The following is a 16,271-nucleotide window of genomic DNA, read 5'->3' as shown; positions in this document are numbered from 1 at the left end:
GTGTGACCACCCGTATCATCGTGTACTTTCAATAAGTGCCAGGTACCAAAGCTCATTTGACCCCGCAAACTACTAGCCCAACCGTATTCAAATCAGCAAACAGGTCTCAAGGTTCGGGCACCCATTTCCGTCCTGTAGCCAGGATTGTAGTCACTGCAAGTCCCATATTAGTACAGCTTTCATTACTGATGAAAAAGGCTCAGCCATGAACTCGAAAATTACGAATGTGAATGAATGAACGTTTAAGGAGGGCAAATGGTCTCCTGCCCCGAGGGTACATAGTCCCATGTTTGGGCTATAATTTTTTTATTACATGCCTCTCTTACACAGTTTTCACTCAAAATATTTAGATTCATTGGCAAATGATAATCCAATGCTTTATTTTCATCTTAGACGAAAATCCGTTAACAACGGAATGATTTTATCATCGAATGGCGCAAACTACTGTTATGCGTTTTATCATTTTTTTTTCTGCAAAATTTTCCCACAACCTAATTTCCTGTGCAAAACATGAAATTTCGACATTTTTACATAAAAAAGTTGTCAAGTTAAAAATAGTTCCGGTTCACTTTCAGTCCAATGATGACTATGCGGCCCAGGACGTCATCGACGAGTTACCATTGAATCCTATGGAGCGCGCGACGTTCAATATACGAGGCATGTAATAAATATATCTATCTATCTATATATATGTATATATATAATTCTGCTCGATTGAATGATTGTATGTTGAAATGCAGAGTCAGCAGGTTTGAAATAGCGCTATGTGGTGTCACTGTCACATTTGTTTTAATTAAACGAGAAATCGTAGATCGTCGGTCGCCTGCTCATACTGTAACGTTCGTACATGCAAGAACAAACTTCTTAAAATCTGGAACTTGTCTAACTCGGTCAATCTGCCATTGCACTTCTTTCTGCCATCATGGTATTAGTTTTGAGTGCAGGATGAACTCTTATAACGAACAGGTGAGGGCGAAAAATTCAAGTATAACAGCACACAGTAAAAATAATACATTGCTACAGCTAAAACAAAGTTTAAAGAGGAATTTTCTCATGACACGTGTCCCGATGTGGCCTTGTATTGTAGATTCGCATGTGTTTCCGTACCAATGAAAGTACTGTACAGGCCAGATGTATCTTTCAGAGGTCACAGATCATTCTATTGGTACGGGGTAAGCAGCATTGTAGTGGCCAGCATGAGCATTACTTTGAATTCCCGATGAATGAAATAGCGTGGTGGTGTCCGCTTTGTTCTCAAAGCTTACAAACTGTGGGTTCGTTGCGTTTTCATAGCTGACAAACTGTCTGGTTGGATCCACTGGTCTGTAGGAGAAGAGGAGATAAATTTAAAAGCTCTTTTAATAATAATAATAATAATTATAATTATAATAATTATAATGATAATAATTTATTTTTCTAGAGCGATTTCCATCAATAAAATATCAAATCGCTTTACAATAAAATACACTAAGATCATAAAAATACACTGAGAAAAAGACACTCAACAATACATGCTAAAAGAAATTAAGAACAACAAACCAGCGAACTTTGTCACAGTGCTTTCTAAAAAGCTATGTTTTAAGAGACGGCTTTAAAGAAGTAAGTGATGGTGACAACCGAATATCTTTTGGTAAGACATTCCACAGAGTTGGAGCTGCATTCGACAAAGAATGGTAGCCAAAGTATTTGCTATTTTCATGATGGTTAGGCAAAGTATACGTGTCGGCAATTTTCACGGCCTTCTACTCGAGTCCACGAGCAAATAGCAGAAGATCACTGACCTACAGATGAATTCTGTGCTGTAAAATTTCAATGTATGTCCGCCACTGGACGTTTTTTTTGCCAAACGTTGCCTGGAAAAACTTGAGTCTTTTGAAAAGCTGCAGTGTTCTAGTCATTTCACTAAAATATGTGAACAGAATGGTTTTACTGATCCACTTGATTTTTCACAACTTCGAACAACACCCAGGGAAGATAACGACACCTGTCTCTCGCCGGCTTATAAGACAGCCAGTGACCAAAATTAGCAACCCTGAGAAAGCGATCTTTGTCACGTGTTCTTTAAAATGAAGAGAATATTAAACTTGAACATCGCCCTGCACATGTGTAGTTTTTCTACAGGTCGTTGAGTTATGTCGGTGTAAAGGGACAAAACAGTTTTATTTTTTATCAGAAACAGATGTTACACCGATGTGAAAAGTTACTTGCCCTGGTCATATTGCTTTCTGACAAACTCGCTGGTGACTTACCCTGATGCAGCATTGAAACCACTCCCGGACGGCTTATTGGTCGATGAGGGCGCTGTGGACGTCGGTTCCTTGCAGCAACAACAATACACCACCAGTACTGTGATGATAAGCAACAGCACCACGCCACCGAAGGCTAACCCAGCAATCAAGATTATGTCAGGGCTATCTAGAAAACCAATCAATCAATCAATATTTATATGCCACCGGATTCAGCTGAAGATGAAAGTAATAAACTATAAATTCTTTTTGTTCTGTTCATTTTTAACTCCTATTCCTTCCAGTTCAACTTTTCGACACGGCCTGCACATGCATCATGTGTGAGACTTCAAACGGCGTTTTTGACAGTCACGGTTGGATTAGAGTCCAGGCTGGAGTTCACTTTTCAACACAAAAACTGCATATTGTAAATGGGGCGCTGTATTTGAAACGCCTAGGTAATACTTGGCGCTTATTGATCTTTACCTGGAGGAATGAATACTTCTCGAAAGTTACAGTTACTGTCACTAATGGTATAGATATGCTAGTGGTACCTTAGAACACGATTTGAACTAATTTGGGATAATTGGATAGTGAAGTAATGTCTTTAAAATCTGCAAATGTAAGCTAATCTGCTTTTCTTTTCATGTTACACACTTGTTTTTATGAATAATTTGTAATATTGAGACATTCAGCTATATAGGGCACCTAACATTTTTGAGAAATTTGAAAAAATTTGAAGATCCAATTGTTCCAAATTAGTTCCAATCGTGTTTTAGGCAGTGTTACTGCATTCCAGTTTTTTAAAGGAAATACGAAAATCACGAGAAATACAACCATGGCAGCGTTATGCGTTACAGCGTGTTTGAAATTCACCTACTGTTCAGCGAAAGTTAAGCATGTCGCAGAAAGATACCAATTTACTTTAGTAGACCACTAGGCTCCAACAAAATTGTTTTATCTGTATATAATTTTGAAAGTTAATATGATGACAACAAAAACAGAAAGATAAATGAAAGGGAGAATATGAAATCAGTAAACTTATTCTTCCGAAGTGCGGTGATAAAGTCTCTCTGTGGTCAGATTTCGACCAGAGTGTTATCTTACTTTTCCTCTTTGTCTACATTATCACCGCAAAGGTGACAGTAATATGTTACGTGCACGGACATAACGGGCAAAATTAAATAAATATGTTTTCAACCATGAAGGCTAATGAATAAGCAGGTTTAAGACTCATAAATCCGTGACCGAAGTAACACATATTAGCGTCAGACGCAATTTTTGCCACAGATCAGCATCATGAATCGTCTTAGCGTCGAACTCTGTTCTATCCGCACGACTAACGCATGCGTATCGGATCATCATTGGAGAACGCCGTCGTCCACGCACCTGACTCGGAATCGGAGCAGTTCTCTTCGTCGGAGTTGTCGGAGCAGTGGTTGGTGCCGTCGCATCGCAGGCCATTGGAGATACACCTTCCGTTAGAGCAGGCGAAGTCGTTTTCGTGACACGTTCCTGTGCAGAAAAGACACATGAAGTTTTTACACCAGCGACCGTACACTACTGCATTGATAAACGCGGCTGCAATTCTCTCGCAAAATAGCCTCAACTCAGCGGTGGTTCCATTGTTACAATCGTATCATCAGGACCGGTCGTCACAGCGTGGCGAAGACCTGAGCGAGTCAGCTGAACATCAAATTTGTTCCGACAAAGGTGCAGAGAATCAAACCAGAATTTTTTATTGACTGCAGATTGTAAGCTGGAGTGAAGGTGCTTTCTCGCGTGTAACTCAGATGCGTGCAATTTAAGATTCTCGGCTATATTTTCAATTTGGTTTTGAGCGCGATTTTTCTTTATTTATAATGACTTTAGAGTAAACACATCACTCCTCCTGTCCCCATCAAAACAGAAGAGTGTACGCTAAATTCTTGCCAAAATGCTAGGAAGACGAAAGACTGGAGTAGAGAGACAGAAAACAAAAGAAACACACTAAAAATTTCAGAGTCATTAGGGAGAGGGTAGAGGAGAGGGAGGACAGAGGGGTCGAGTGAGCCATCGCGAAAGTAAAGAAAAAGCAAAGCAAAGTAAAGCAAGCCCGGAGAAAAAATTACAGGAGATAATTTCACACGAGCTAGTGAAAACAGAACTAACAACTTACGTGCAACTTACCACTCGGGATGTAATAGAGGGCAAATACGGCGCTGAATCCCTTGTAAGAGCTTGAGTGACTTCCAGTGCTCTCAAAAGTTACGTTTAGGCTGGGTAGGTAGTCGTTGTCACAGATAGTCTCAGACACAGTCCCAGTGCTGTCTGTCACAGTGATTACGTCAGAGCCACTACAGTCTGCAGGTGTAATAAAGATTTGCTCGGGTACGAACTGTAGAAATGGCAGTTAGGTGCACCCAAGTGTTTGGCAGGGATTGTATATCAGAATAGAATTGATCGGGGACAGATATAACCATAGATGGCAGAGGGGGATAATACTGTCTATGCTCAAACTTTCACAGCCTTCGCTGAATCTAACACTGACTTGTGGGAGGGGGGCTAATTTTGAAGCTCTTGAGGTAAATAAAGTTTTCGTTCCGCTATTTTTGTGAAAATTGCATTTTGTTTTCATTTTTACCCATAGAGACACAAACGGGGATGGTGGCCATTGTTAATTTTAATTGTCGGTATAAAAGTTGGCTGGTTTGTTACTCCAGAACCAAATATTGCATGTTTGACCCCTGATTTTCGTTCTTGATTTTGAAAAGGAATAGTTTAAAATACGAAAAATAAGTTTGATCAAAAGATTGAGTCTTTAGAAAGAAAACGTGGTCAATTTTAACGAAAAAATATGAAGGACGTCATGATAATGTCGAGGCATCCGGTCGACGACGATGCGATCAAAATCCTGTGCATTGTACAAGCGGAGCGCCCCAAAACGCAGATATTTAATACGTAGGCTGCATGCGAGTTGCTACTGGAGACTGCTTCTGATTTGCATTTGCTTTGAGCGAACTTGATTTCGCCAAACATTGTAAAAGACTGCCGCGACCAAGCAGTGTCGTCGTTAGCCTATGCAGGCCACATTGTCTACACTTAATCGTCTACACAATCACAATTGAGGATTTATGAAGTCGATGAGCAATTTACTTTACAGGGTGCCGGTCATTATATAAACTAAGTAGGGTAATTCGGAATTATTTGTTAAACAAACGTACCTTCAGAGTTTGCGTAGAATAGATCTATGTCGGTGAACCTCAGGTAGATTTGGTTGAATGAGTGTTGGATAGGGATGATCAGCGAACATTGCAGATTGACGCCGTAGTAGCTGGGATATGATTCGTGTGATTGAATAGCGCCACCTTGTGCTGAGACTAAGTCATCGCCACAGACTAAAGAAAAACAATATTTAGTAATTCAAAATCGTCTCTGGCTGGTCAACATAGACGCAATAGACGAAATGCACGTTCATCTATTACTGTCCTTTTAACTTACCAGAATACGTCTTGGAGGACGCAACGCTGTATATCGCGTAGAAACCTCGAAGCTGTGTGCTCCCGTCCGAACGAAACTTAACGTAGAGACTGGAACCCGTGGATGTGATCGGGGATGGTAGATTTGTTCCACTGTACCTGCCAAGACTTGTGGCTTGCGTATCGCTTCCGTTATACACCTCGACGTAGTCAAAACTGTTTTCGGTTGCAAACTCCAGAAACTCGAGCTTGAAACAGATAGAGAATTTTAAATTTACTGAGTCGTTAATCAAAATACGATCAGATTGTATGTCCATCTCTCTCTCTCTCTCTCTCTCTCTCTCTCTCTCTCTCTCTCTCTCTCTCTCTCTCTCTCTCTCTCTCTCTCTCTCTCTCTCTCTCTCTCTCTCTCTCTCTCATGAACAGAATAAATTGACTTGTAAGAACATGACATAAAAACTCTTTGGCGACTTTGAAAAGGCCAATGTAGTCACTCAGTCCTGTTTATTATTGCATGTTGTCCTCTCATCTTAATATTAAGTTCACCGTTTATTTTCACCTCATTTTCATGTTAAGTTTTTTAGACAAAAAGGTTTGTACAATATCATTGACTATTTCTGAATTCCTGAACGTATACTCTACGTTTGCCGTGATTTATGGCACTGAAATACAAAAATCTTACTCGTATTGTGCTTCCCGTTGCCAGGGAGATGAGATAAAAGCAGTTCATATGCATAGGATAATTCGAAGGGTACAACGGGGAGGTGAAAGACCCCATGTCTGTGAAGTGATCGCCAAAACACATGCCGTACGAGGTGTGACCTTTCATGCTGCTGTACTTGGCGTAGAACCCTCGCGCCGTTGTGCTGAAGTCGGAAACGAATACCAGGAGGAGGCTGGAGGCGCTTGACTGGATAATGCCCGGTATTTCTGCCCCGGAGTACCTTCCTATTCTGTACTGCGAGTCGTACACGTCTCCGTCATAAACATCGACGTAGTCCATGTTGTTAGCCTCGAGATCGAACGCATGAAATTGAAGCTACACGTCCAATGGTTAAATAAAAATGCGAAAAGTTAATTCCCGGGCGAACGTTTTAAGACAAACAATAGATGTATGTTTGTTTGTCTATTTCTTTCATTTGGTTCAGGAAAATTGCAAATAGAATAAATAAAATAGTGTACTGTGGGTCATATTGGAATTATTTAACAGTACACAAGCAAGGTTTAGAGGGTAACAATGTTTGGGAATCGTTTTGTCTTTTTGTTTGTTTCTTGTTTTTGTTTTGCTTTTACACATCAGTCAAAGTCTCAATCGGCAATTTACATTCTGATAAGATCAATGCTAGATCTTATGGTCGTTTTGAAGTCAAATTAGTTTATATGGTTTGATTACAGTTACTGCCAGTTAAAAAACCCGTCATGTACCGGATCAATAACAGTTCAAAACGAGTTGTGTATAGAAACAAGAATGATTTTTGAAGACTATTAATTTACAAAACCTATACTCAATTTGTAGTGGCCATTGGAGGGATGCTACATATCAAAATGCCTTTTGAACATAGCTGTTGTGTATAAATTCTAATGGATGAAATTTCGTCAGGTATTTAAACATCCCCTTATAACGTTTCCCTCATAACGCTGCCGTTTGAACTGTGTGTGAACTATATTCATAAAAAGGCCTACCACTATGAACACATCCAAGGGTACACTTATAGTATACATGCAATGCTGGTTGTTGCCATAGTAACTGGGGTAGTTGGGAGACGCCAGTTCCCCGGACGTGTCGGTGTAAAACCCGCCACAGTCACCCAGGGCCCTTAGCTCTATGGGAAAGAAAAGGCAATTTTGAAATTAGTTATATCACGGCCCCTCTACAGTCCAGGTTATGTTTTGTGTCTCTGAATAACAAGTAAGCAAGTCCAAAATACAATTGCAAAGATAACAATACCTGCAAGTTATTGACCGCCAAGTGACGTTAGTAGATGAAACGCACGTGAGCGAGGTAAATGCGAGATCAGACGATACAGAAGAGCGAATGATGCAGAAATTATGTGAAAAAGTAGCAGTAAAAGTTATGTCATTTATGTATGTTGAAACAATGAATATTGTTGGTTGAAAAATCCGAACTTAGATTATTTTTTTTCACTTTGCTGTGACGCAAAAATGACGTAAGAACCAGCAAGTACCCGGATGGCCCGCGGTCGACAATACGAGCCCCAGGCTCTGATGTTGGTCACTGCCGGAAGGCATCTTCCAAAACTTAGTTCGGAAAATATTGCCAAATAAGTCGTGCCTTCAGTTATACTGAGCGTGATATTTTGTGTAAGCGACGACGATTGAAGGATGGGCAAGCTGTCTCATACATTATCGAGTAAACAAATAATGGCATCCTAACAACGACTGTATGAGCAAACATGTCGACAGTTGAGGTGGATTTTTCAGGCCATACATTACCTCTGCTGCAATGTCGTTTCCCGTCTACTTTTGACGAGTCATACTCTGCAATCAACGGCTGCGATAACCAAAACACGGTAGCCAGAACTGTCAAACGCGATGCTCCGCTCATCCTTCTGTGAATTAGTCCTGTTCGAATTCCTTGCAGGTGATCAGTAGGTTTAAAGTTAACTGGAATAAAGAGACATCATTTCATTACTTGTAAGTTCTAAATTATTAATTAGCAAATTCAAATACTTGTAAGTTATGTAGGCTTTAATTGAATATATTTTACCAGTCTCATATTCTATTCATAAGGTTTATATTAACTTCAAAAGTATTTGTGCAGAAATTGAAAGGCAAGCCAAAAGAGTTCAAACGCTATACTCTGCTTCGTGAAAAAAGCAAGACAAGAATATTTCGCTAAATTGATATGACAATGGGCTTGTGAAGTTTTTGCTTGAAATTTCTTTTTTTCTTCAACTTTATGCATTGTATCTTGTTATGTAGGTCATTTCCCCACACTCATCATGACCTGAGTTCAATTAGTCTAGAACATTCTCAAGGTCACTGCCCTTGATGACCTCACAACCTTGAATTCAATTAGTCATGTTTGGAATGTTCTGGAAAGTTGATTAGTTGTGTAAGGGAGATAATTTTAGAACAGTAATTAGCATGTCAATAAAAGTTCTAGATTGTTCTTATATGCCTTTATAAAAGGGACGTGCACAGCTTCCAGTCAGACTTTTGGGATCGGGTCTCTTGTGTGTTACTAAACTCCAGCAGTAGTCATTCTCAAGACTTTTCAAGACCTTCACTGTCAACGCTGGATTTATACTGTGGACTTTGTGCAGCTTCAAGCCTGCAAGCCAAAGGACTGTTCATTCATCCGACTGACTGTTACAACTCTGAGACTGGAGCTTTGCCGTCCCAGCTGAGATAAGTAGTCTGTACACTTTTAAAGCTTGTACTCTATCCCTGACTTAGCAATTAGTTTTATTTTTGTAATAAATTTTGTTTAAACGTTAACTGCTGAGTTCACCCTTTTGTTCGTTTTCTCTGCACGTAACAAATTGGGGGCTCGTCCGGGATACGAATATTTTGAGCCGTTTGACAACATTTTGACAGCCTTTTCAAAACTACTGTATACTGTGAACTCAGCGAAATTCAATCATGGCGGAATTCAAGCCAGACGAATTTATGGATGACCTTGATCAGGACACATTTGATTCCCTCAGAAAAGACGACCTCATAACACTGGCCAATTTCCTTAAAGTAGAAGTCAAAAGATCTATGCGCAAGAGGGAAATACAGTACCGTATTGCCAAACATCTAGTTGATTTAGGCCAATTTGAGGAATCCACCCTGAAAGATTATGAGCCCGAGTCTACCTCTGAACTCAGAAATTAGAATTAGAAATGCAGACAAATTGGAGATCAAGAAACTAGAATTACAAATAGAAAAAGAAAAAATACAAATGCAGTTAGAAATGGAAGAAAGACAGAGAGAGAAAGATAGGCAGGAAAGATTAGAAATGAAACGTTTAGAGCTTGGACAGTCAGGAAAATCCTTCCCTTCACACGGTTTTGACATCACTAAGCATTTCAGGTTAGTCCCCCCTTTCCAAGAAAAGGATGTTGATAAATATTTCCTTCATTTTGAGAAAATTGCTCAGAGTCTGAATTGGCCTAAGGAGTCCTGGTCTATGCTTTTGCAGAGTGCTTTGGTGGGTAAAGCCAGAGAAATTTACATTCAGTTGTCAGTAGAGCAGGCTTCAGATTATGATTCTGTGAAGGAATTAATTCTCAAGGGCTATGAGTTGGTGCCTGAAGCTTACCGTCAGAAATTTAGGGATTGTGAGAAGGTGAAGGATCAAACTTATGTTGAATTTGCTCGAACAAAAGAACAACTGTTTGATCGTTGGTGTTCTTCTGAAAAGGGTCAGTCAGAATTATGACAATTACGACAACTTGTTTTGATTGAGGAATTTAAAAGGTGCATCCGGAGTGACATCAAGACGTTTATCAATGAACAAAAGGCAGATACATTGGAGGTTGCTGCACGTTTGGCCGATGATTATTCATTGACCCACAAATCTTCCTTTCTCAGCAAACCATCCCAGTCCTTTACATACAGAAACAATGCAGGTAAATTTAACTCTTCCTTTTCATCCAAGAATTTCTCAAAGGAGAGTAGGAAATCAAATGACAGCAGTTCACAAAATTCAAGTAACACTTCCACATCATCAGATCCCAAGTCTCAATCTCCTTCTGACAAACAGTTCGGTACACTTTCTTGTAATTATTGCAAGAAAGACGGCCATTTAATGTCAGATTGTTTCAAATTGAAAAGAAAACGTGAAGGTCAAAGTGGTCAAAGTGGATCTAAGCCCACCGGCTTTATTTCTTCATCAACTCAATTAGAGTCTAATAATGTGTGTAACACATTGTCTGAGGTTAAACCCCTCTTATCCCCAATAATGAGGTCAAGGTCAATTCTTCTCAAGATAGCATTATGGGTATTTTCGAACCATTTATTCATAATGGTTTTATATCACTTTCTAGTGATTTCTCTTCCGCTACCCCTGTCAAAATTTTAAGAGATACCGGGGCTTCCCAGTCTCTTTTGTTGGCAGATACCCTGCCGTTTTCTGAAAAGTCATTTTCAGGTTCTAAAGTTCTTATTAAGGGGGTAGATTGTAATGACTACATTCCTGTTCCTCTCCATAATGTCTATTTGTCTTCGGACTTTGTTTCTGGACCTGTGGCTTTAGGTATTAGGCCTTTTTTGCCTTTTGAAGGGATTCACCTTCTTCTTGGAAACGACCTTGCTGGGGACAAGGTCATTACTAATCCACTTGTGACTGATAATCCTAGTTTAGATCAGGATCCAGAGTCCAATTGAACAAGAGATACCCGATTTATTTCCTTCATGTGCCATTACTCGAGCCATGTCAAAGAAAACTTCTGAGAATCAAAATACTCTCAAAAATAATGTCACAGATGTTGACTTAAATGACACCTTTCTCAGTCAGGTGTTTGACACGGATCATTCCGTTATCCCTCGTGGATTTGAAACTTCCAGTAAAACTTCTGCTGACCAAAGTCAGACATTTTCTAGATCAAATCTCATTGCAGAACAACACAAAGACCCAGATATTTTGTGTTTGTTTGACAGGGTAGATGATGAAGGTAAAACTTCAGATAGCTCTGTTTCCTATTATACAAAATCTGGTATTCTCATGCGTAAATGGAGACCTCCAGATGTTTTGGTTGATGACGATTGGGCTATAAAACATCAAATTGTGGTTCCAAAGCCCTACCGTGCTGAAATATTGCGCCTGGCCCATGAAACGCCCTGGGCTGGTCACTTAGGAGTCAGGAAAACTTATCATAAAATTCTCAGTCACTTTTATTGGCCTAATCTCAGCAGGATGTAGCACATTTCTGTAAAACTTGTCACACATGTCAAATGGTAGGAAAGCCAAATCAGACCATTCCAAAGGCCCCTTTACAGCCAATTCCTGCATTTCAAGAACCATTTAGTAGGATACTAATAGACTGTGTTGGGCCCCTACCAAAAACAAGATCAGGAAATGAGTACATGCTGACAATAATGTGTACATCAACTCGGTTCCCCGAAGCCATACCACTGAGAAACATAAAGACAAAGACTATAGTGAGAGCTTTAGTCAAATTTTTCACTTTATTTGGCCTCCCTAAATGTGTCCAGTCCGATCAAGGCTCCAACTTTATGTCTGGTATTTTTCAACAAGTAATGGATCAGCTAGGCATTAAACAGTATAGGTCCTCCGCCTATCATCCAGAAAGTCAGGGTGCTCTTGAGCGATTTCATCAAACTTTGAAAAACATGATTAGGACCTACTGTTTTGACACAGAGAAGCAGTGGGATGAAGGAATTCATTTCTGCTCTTTGCTGTTAGAGAGTCAATTCAAGAGTCTCTTGGTTTCAGCCCATTTGAGCTTTATTTGGACATACAGTCCGTGGCCCACTTAAGCTCGTTAAAGAGAAATTCCTATCAGACGATGATGATTGTCTGAATATTTTGCAATATGTATCAGATTTTCGTACAAAACTATCTAAAGCATGTGAATTAGCCAGAGAAATCCTTGAGTCATCTCAGCAGTCAATGAAAACCAAATATGATAAAAGCACCTCAAAACGGAAGTTTGAACCAGGTCAAAAAGTTCTTGTTCTACTTCCAATTCCTGGCAAACCACTCCATGCTCGTTACTTTGGGCCATACCTAATTGATAAGAAATTGAGTGATTTAAATTACATCATAATAACACCTGACAGGCGAAAACAAAAACAGCTATGTCACATAAATATGCTTAAGCCATATTTTGATAGGGATAATCCTACTATAACTCAGCCTGTCAGTGCAGTCAGTTCAAACCATTATGAAGATAGTGATACTGAAACTGACTTGAGTGAAAATACTCTAAACTCAAAGCTGGGCTCGGTCAAGCTTCAGAACTCAGAAATCCTGGAGAAGCTGGAGTCTACAAAGTTGGCACACCTCCAGCCAGAACAACAACAACAGCTGAAAGAACCAATCCATGAACATTTGTTCCAAGATGTTCCAACGAGGACAAACATCATCTACCACAACGAAGATGTCTGCGACAGTAATCCAGTGGAACAACATCCAGACGGACTGAATCCTGCGAAAGCGGAATATCTCCAGGAGGAAGCCAAGTATTTGCCGAACAATGACTTTATCGAACTCTATAAAAATAACCGGACTTTGCCATGCATACTTTGTGCCAAATTCAGCGCCATTTGAAGTTTTCAATACCAAATTGCAAGAGGATAGTCATGGTGTAGATCATCCTGTTTGCTATTTTTCACGCAAATTTAACAAATCCCAGAGAAACTACTCTACAATTGGAAAAGAGTGTTTATCTTTTATATTAGCTTTACAACATTTTGAAGTTTATGTTACTTCTTCAAATCAGCCAATAGTGGTTTATATTAATCACAACCCTCTTGTTTTTCTGCAGAAATTTGAAGGCAAAAATCAGAGATTGCTAAGATGGAGTTTAATGTTACAGAGTTTAATCTTGACATTAGACATATCAAAGGCAGAGACAATTTAATTGCAGACTGTCTCTCTCGTATTTAGAGTTTATTGTTGTTCACTTTCACGAAATTTTACTTTAGAGTAAAACAAATTTTGAGTACTTAAATCCTTTTCAAGATTACATTTGCAAAAGAAAGATTTTTCTTTGAAAAATTTCTTTTTTTGAAGAGGGGGTGTGTTATGTAGGTCATTTCCCCCACACTCATCATGACCTGAGTTCAATTAGTCTAGAACATTCTCAAGGTCACTGCCCTTGATGACCTCACAACCTTGAATTCAATTAGTCATGTTTGGAATGTTCTGGAAAGTTGATTAGTTGTGTAAGGGAGATAATTTTAGAACAGTAATTAGCATGTCAATAAAAGTTCTAGATTGTTCTTATATGCCTTTATAAAAGGGACGTGCACAGCTTCCAGTCAGACTTTTGGGATCGTGTCTCTTGTGTGTTACTAAACTCCAGCAGTAGTCATTCTCAAGACTTTTCAAGACCTTCACTGTCAACGCTGGATTTATACTGTGGACTTTGTGCAGCTTCAAGCCTGCAAGCCAAAGGACTGTTCATTCATCCGACTGACTGTTACAACTCTGAGACTGGAGCTTTGCCGTCCCAGCTGAGATAAGTAGTCTGTACACTTTTAAAGCTTGTACTCTATCCCTGACTTAGCAATTAGTTTTATTTTGTAATAAATTTTGTTTAAACGTTAACTGCTGAGTTCACCCTTTTTGTTCGTTTCTCTGCACGTAACAATCTCTAAAGATAATACCAGGTTAGGGAATAAAATTATAGAAGAACATTCAAGACGATTAGCCAGGGTGCAATTCGAGTTGTAATAAGCTGTAACATGTTCAGAATATGACACGCACCTCTGAGTGAAATTCAATTCAAGCAATTCCTAAACGAAGAAGGTCGAAGGGAATGTACGCATTATCCTGAAAAGTAGAGCGGCGAAACCCTGCAACTACCGCGTGTGCGTCAGCGGAGACTTACCGGATAGGCTTTTGTAAGCTTATTGTGATGGCATACATGTGAAACTATGGAATTCCAAATAACAAACTGTCAAATTTTGAATGTCACAGCATTTATTATATTAACAGTGAGAACATTAGGTACCATATTTTCCGATACACTATCACATCGAAATCAAAATGCTCACAATATGAATTTGTTGATTGTTAAATTCGTTTGAGGTGACTTTACAGAAATATATATTTGACTCCGCTTTCTTTCTGCTCTCGAAACGGAATATAGACGCATCATTGCCTATCCTCAACTTGACAACAAAACGATTCTTTTGTATTCAAATTTGCCACGATCCGTTCGGTTGAATAACGTTATACAATAACCATATCTAGTCGGATGCATTCAAATAATTTAAAGCGAAAACACTGACGCATTTGCTTCGTCGCCCTACACATGTTTTCTTGTTTTTATTCTTTGCGTGCTGCTCTTTTTGTTTCGTTCTTATAGTGTCACAGTGTTTTCCATTTTATCCGATATTATAAGACGTCTCCGTTAATGTTAGAACATGCTTTGCCTGAACTCAACGAATCGTTTCATTCATTCAGAGAAAATGGCGTTTTGTTGAACGAAGGACAACCGTTATAGTAGCAAGCTTTTACTTGAAATTACGGCTAAAGCCAGATCATCGTCCATGGAGACGATCAAACAGTACCGTTACGTTCTTCTTCACAAAGGGTAAATATAGACTATAAACTGATTTGACACAGAGTAACAGTGGCGTCTGGCTGTGTAATTTCAGCGTGCGTGAGCCGTATTAGTCTACATTTTATGAATGTAAAAAGAAGATAATCTTTTATTTCAAAGCTCCCAATGAGCGGTAGACAAGGGCCACACTCCGACAAACGGCGGTATGCCACCCTATGAATCTGTGGTTGCCAGTGACGTGACAATGCCACTCACTGACGTATGTGTAAATAATTTCAACCGATCTCTGGCCTCTAAGTCGACAATATATTCTGCTGACGGCTCAAAAAAAGTCGATCGGATAGATATTGAGCCAGAGAAATCAAACTTTATGCAGTCAAATTTTTTAACCTTGTAACCTCAGTACATGAAACATTTGTTTGATTGAAAAGATTGTTGGAAAGCTGTTACAGTAGTCAGACAAAATTTACCTAATTATTGGATTATTTTAGACGTCATTGGTTGGCAGATAGTAACATAATTGTACGCATTTACATTCTTACCTCTTCGTCTCCCAATGAATCATCTATGAGGAAGCACCATCTGTTGATTTTGAATAATTTTTCAGTCGCTTCCAAGCAAAACACTAAACAGTTGAAAAAGCTTTTCTTCTGTTAAATATTGTAATCTTTCACCGAGTTCTGCGTACTGTCAACTTATCGAGGTAGACGATATCTGTCCTGAAGTTAACGGCGCTTTGTCTAAAATTTCAACGATGTATATATCATCCCTAGTAAAGGAGTGCCAAGCTCAGTTGTATTAATTCAAAATCGCCTTTGAGAAAACTGTCAAAATCTTTGTTTAGCTGTAAGACAAATGAGGTCAGCTGGCCGTCACCATATGATAATCCCACTCACTCGCAAATAAATAATGTTCGTACTTCATCCGCGCATGACAGAGATTGAGTCGACGTGGTTTGTTGTAGGAGTAGAACAAATTTTATAGATTTTATATGCACAATAAAGCACAATTCCGTAGGGCATCAAATTGACATGTGAAGTCAAAGAGAAAAAGAATAGGACAATCCTCGACTATTTAAAAGAGTTTGATGATTTGTAGATAGTAGAATGACGTCACAATTAATATGACGGTCAAAATGTTCCGTAGCAACAAAACGAGGTTCGCACACTATGGTAACATACAATTAAAATCAGATGCATATCCAAAATAGTGACGGCGAAAAGCTTCCAACTCTCTGGATTGAGTAATAATTTCAGATTATTCAAGGAGAACCAAATCGTGACCAGATAAAGGGGAGAAAATAACCGCACTTTATTGCTCTGAGCCATAAAGGAAAAAATAAGTACAATTAGAGAAACTTTCACAGTATACTTGCGCCACAG

At 39.2% G+C, this 16,271-nt stretch overlaps 1 protein-coding gene across 1 annotated transcript; it reads right to left on the bottom strand.

Annotated features, from left to right (window-relative positions):
* Window positions 1-363: 363 nt before the first annotated feature.
* Window positions 364-15,715, bottom strand: LOC139148042 (tolloid-like protein 2). The gene is made up of 10 exons (XM_070719313.1): window positions 15,432-15,715; window positions 8,138-8,308; window positions 7,367-7,506; window positions 6,366-6,722; window positions 5,706-5,931; window positions 5,429-5,602; window positions 4,395-4,568; window positions 3,615-3,740; window positions 2,250-2,415; window positions 364-1,323 (listed from the first exon to the last, which is right to left on the bottom strand). Exons 2-10 carry the CDS (start codon window positions 8,247-8,249, stop codon window positions 1,155-1,157), a joined length of 1,644 nt encoding a protein of 547 aa, XP_070575414.1. The 5' UTR covers window positions 8,250-8,308; window positions 15,432-15,715; the 3' UTR covers window positions 364-1,154.
* Window positions 15,716-16,271: the final 556 nt, after the last annotated feature.

The sequence above is a fragment of the Ptychodera flava genome, chromosome 13, assembly GCF_041260155.1.
Source record: "Ptychodera flava strain L36383 chromosome 13, AS_Pfla_20210202, whole genome shotgun sequence".
Lineage (NCBI taxonomy): Eukaryota > Metazoa > Hemichordata > Enteropneusta > Ptychoderidae > Ptychodera > Ptychodera flava.
The sequence above is the reverse complement of the archived record's forward strand: the minus strand, read 5'-3'. Positions and strand labels throughout refer to the sequence as shown.